Source organism: Anopheles bellator, unplaced genomic scaffold, assembly GCF_943735745.2.
Source record: "Anopheles bellator unplaced genomic scaffold, idAnoBellAS_SP24_06.2 scaffold02329_ctg1, whole genome shotgun sequence".
In the NCBI taxonomy this organism is placed as follows: domain Eukaryota; kingdom Metazoa; phylum Arthropoda; class Insecta; order Diptera; family Culicidae; genus Anopheles; species Anopheles bellator.
This window is the reverse complement of record NW_026686451.1, coordinates 1-1457: the sequence shown is the minus strand read 5'-3', so window position 1 is coordinate 1457 and position 1457 is coordinate 1. Positions and strand designations below refer to the sequence as shown.

The window sequence follows — 1457 nt, the reverse complement described above, 5'->3', positions numbered from 1 at the left end:
TTTGAGGACACTGAGGACACTTATGGTATTGATCCTTGTTGTGAATTTTCGAATGGACAGACAAAGTTTCTGCCAGACGGAACGCTTTGCCACAGTCCTTACACTGGAATGGCTTTTCTCCGGTGTGCGTGCGAAGATGCACCGTCAGCCTGCATGCGTATGGGTACGTAGCGGAACAATGAGGGCACTGGTGTTTGTGTTTGATTCTGTGGACATTTGTATTAATTTTTGAGCCATGCTTGGATGAATCTTTAGACTTCGCTACGGTATAATCTTGTTGAGGACTTCGGTGTTCATTCGTCGGCAACAATTGCTGCTCGTTAACTTTCGAGACAGATGGATGACAAAAATATCCTGAATCTTTCTCAGCACTAGGATCCGTTTTACTCAATGTAGGGCCTTCGGCGCCATGCGTGATACAACAATTGTTTTGATCTTTAATTGATACAGAGTCGCCATGACACTTAATGGTCTTTCCTGCCATAGAAGCTTCTCCTTGAAGCTTACGGTTGAAAACGGAAGCATCCGTCTTGAGAATATTATGCTCATCTTTCCGATCTGCAACCGATAATTGTAGTTGTTGCTCGTCCATTGGTTCCCGTTTCAAAATTGTTTCCAGCGATTCCTCCTCTGCCTCAAACAAATCGTCGCGACGATAATAGTCGCATGTGCTTATCTGTTGTGAAATAGAAGCCATTCGATTCGATTGACAATCTTCTTCGACAACCTCAGTTTTGATCCACACAGATTTAACGCCATCGGTTATGTTCGGAAGTTTTGCAGTTATTTCGGCAGCAGTCAAATTTGGTGTGTCCACTTCTTTAAGAAATCGTTCGACTTTTTCATTTTTTAGGACGCATAGGCAGCGAAACTTATCCCATGAATCCAAGCGCGATTTGCAAGCCAAACACAAGTACGATGGAAATTTGGCCAATATGTTCATCTGTAAAAAGAGGTAAATTAATGTCGTTCTATAAAAGCAGGAGAAAATTATATTTAAGAAGGGCATCTTACTTCAACCTGCGTACTGGCGAATATTTGTTGCAAAAGATATGCGCCTCGTTCATCGGAAGTAATCGGCTCCAAAGCGCCATCCGTCGATAGGCACATTCGACATATAGGCGTGCTTCTGGAAAGAAATGTGCTGTTATACATATTGATTCTTGTTTACCGTTAACTTACTCGGCTGGTGAACGTTTAGAAGGCTTCGAAGTCCTCTTTCTCATTTCGACTGAACAGTTTATTACAGAGGAAAGTAAATTTCTACGCGTTGCGATTGTTTACCAAAGAAGTTTCTTTCCAAATGACAATCTTCCATTTTTGACAGCTTCTATGCGGCCGGGAAGCAAAAAGGCGGAAGCTCGTTGATGCTGTGAGTAGCAGTTTGGAGGCTGTCAGTTCGATCGATTCATGATCGAATTAATTATATGGTATCAATAAAGGGTGATGCACAATGA

At 42.2% G+C, this 1457-nt stretch overlaps 1 protein-coding gene across 1 annotated transcript; it reads right to left on the bottom strand.

Annotated features, from left to right (window-relative positions):
* Positions 1 to 387: 387 nt before the first annotated feature.
* LOC131214759 (uncharacterized) lies at positions 388 to 1293 on the bottom strand (the record flags this gene model as incomplete). Its single annotated transcript, XM_058209091.1, has 3 exons — positions 1183 to 1293; positions 1015 to 1129; positions 388 to 943 (listed from the first exon to the last, which is right to left on the bottom strand). Coding segments are annotated over exons 1-3 (715 nt in total), but the record flags the coding sequence as incomplete, so codon positions are not given.
* Between the last annotated feature and the right edge of the window lie 164 nt (positions 1294 to 1457).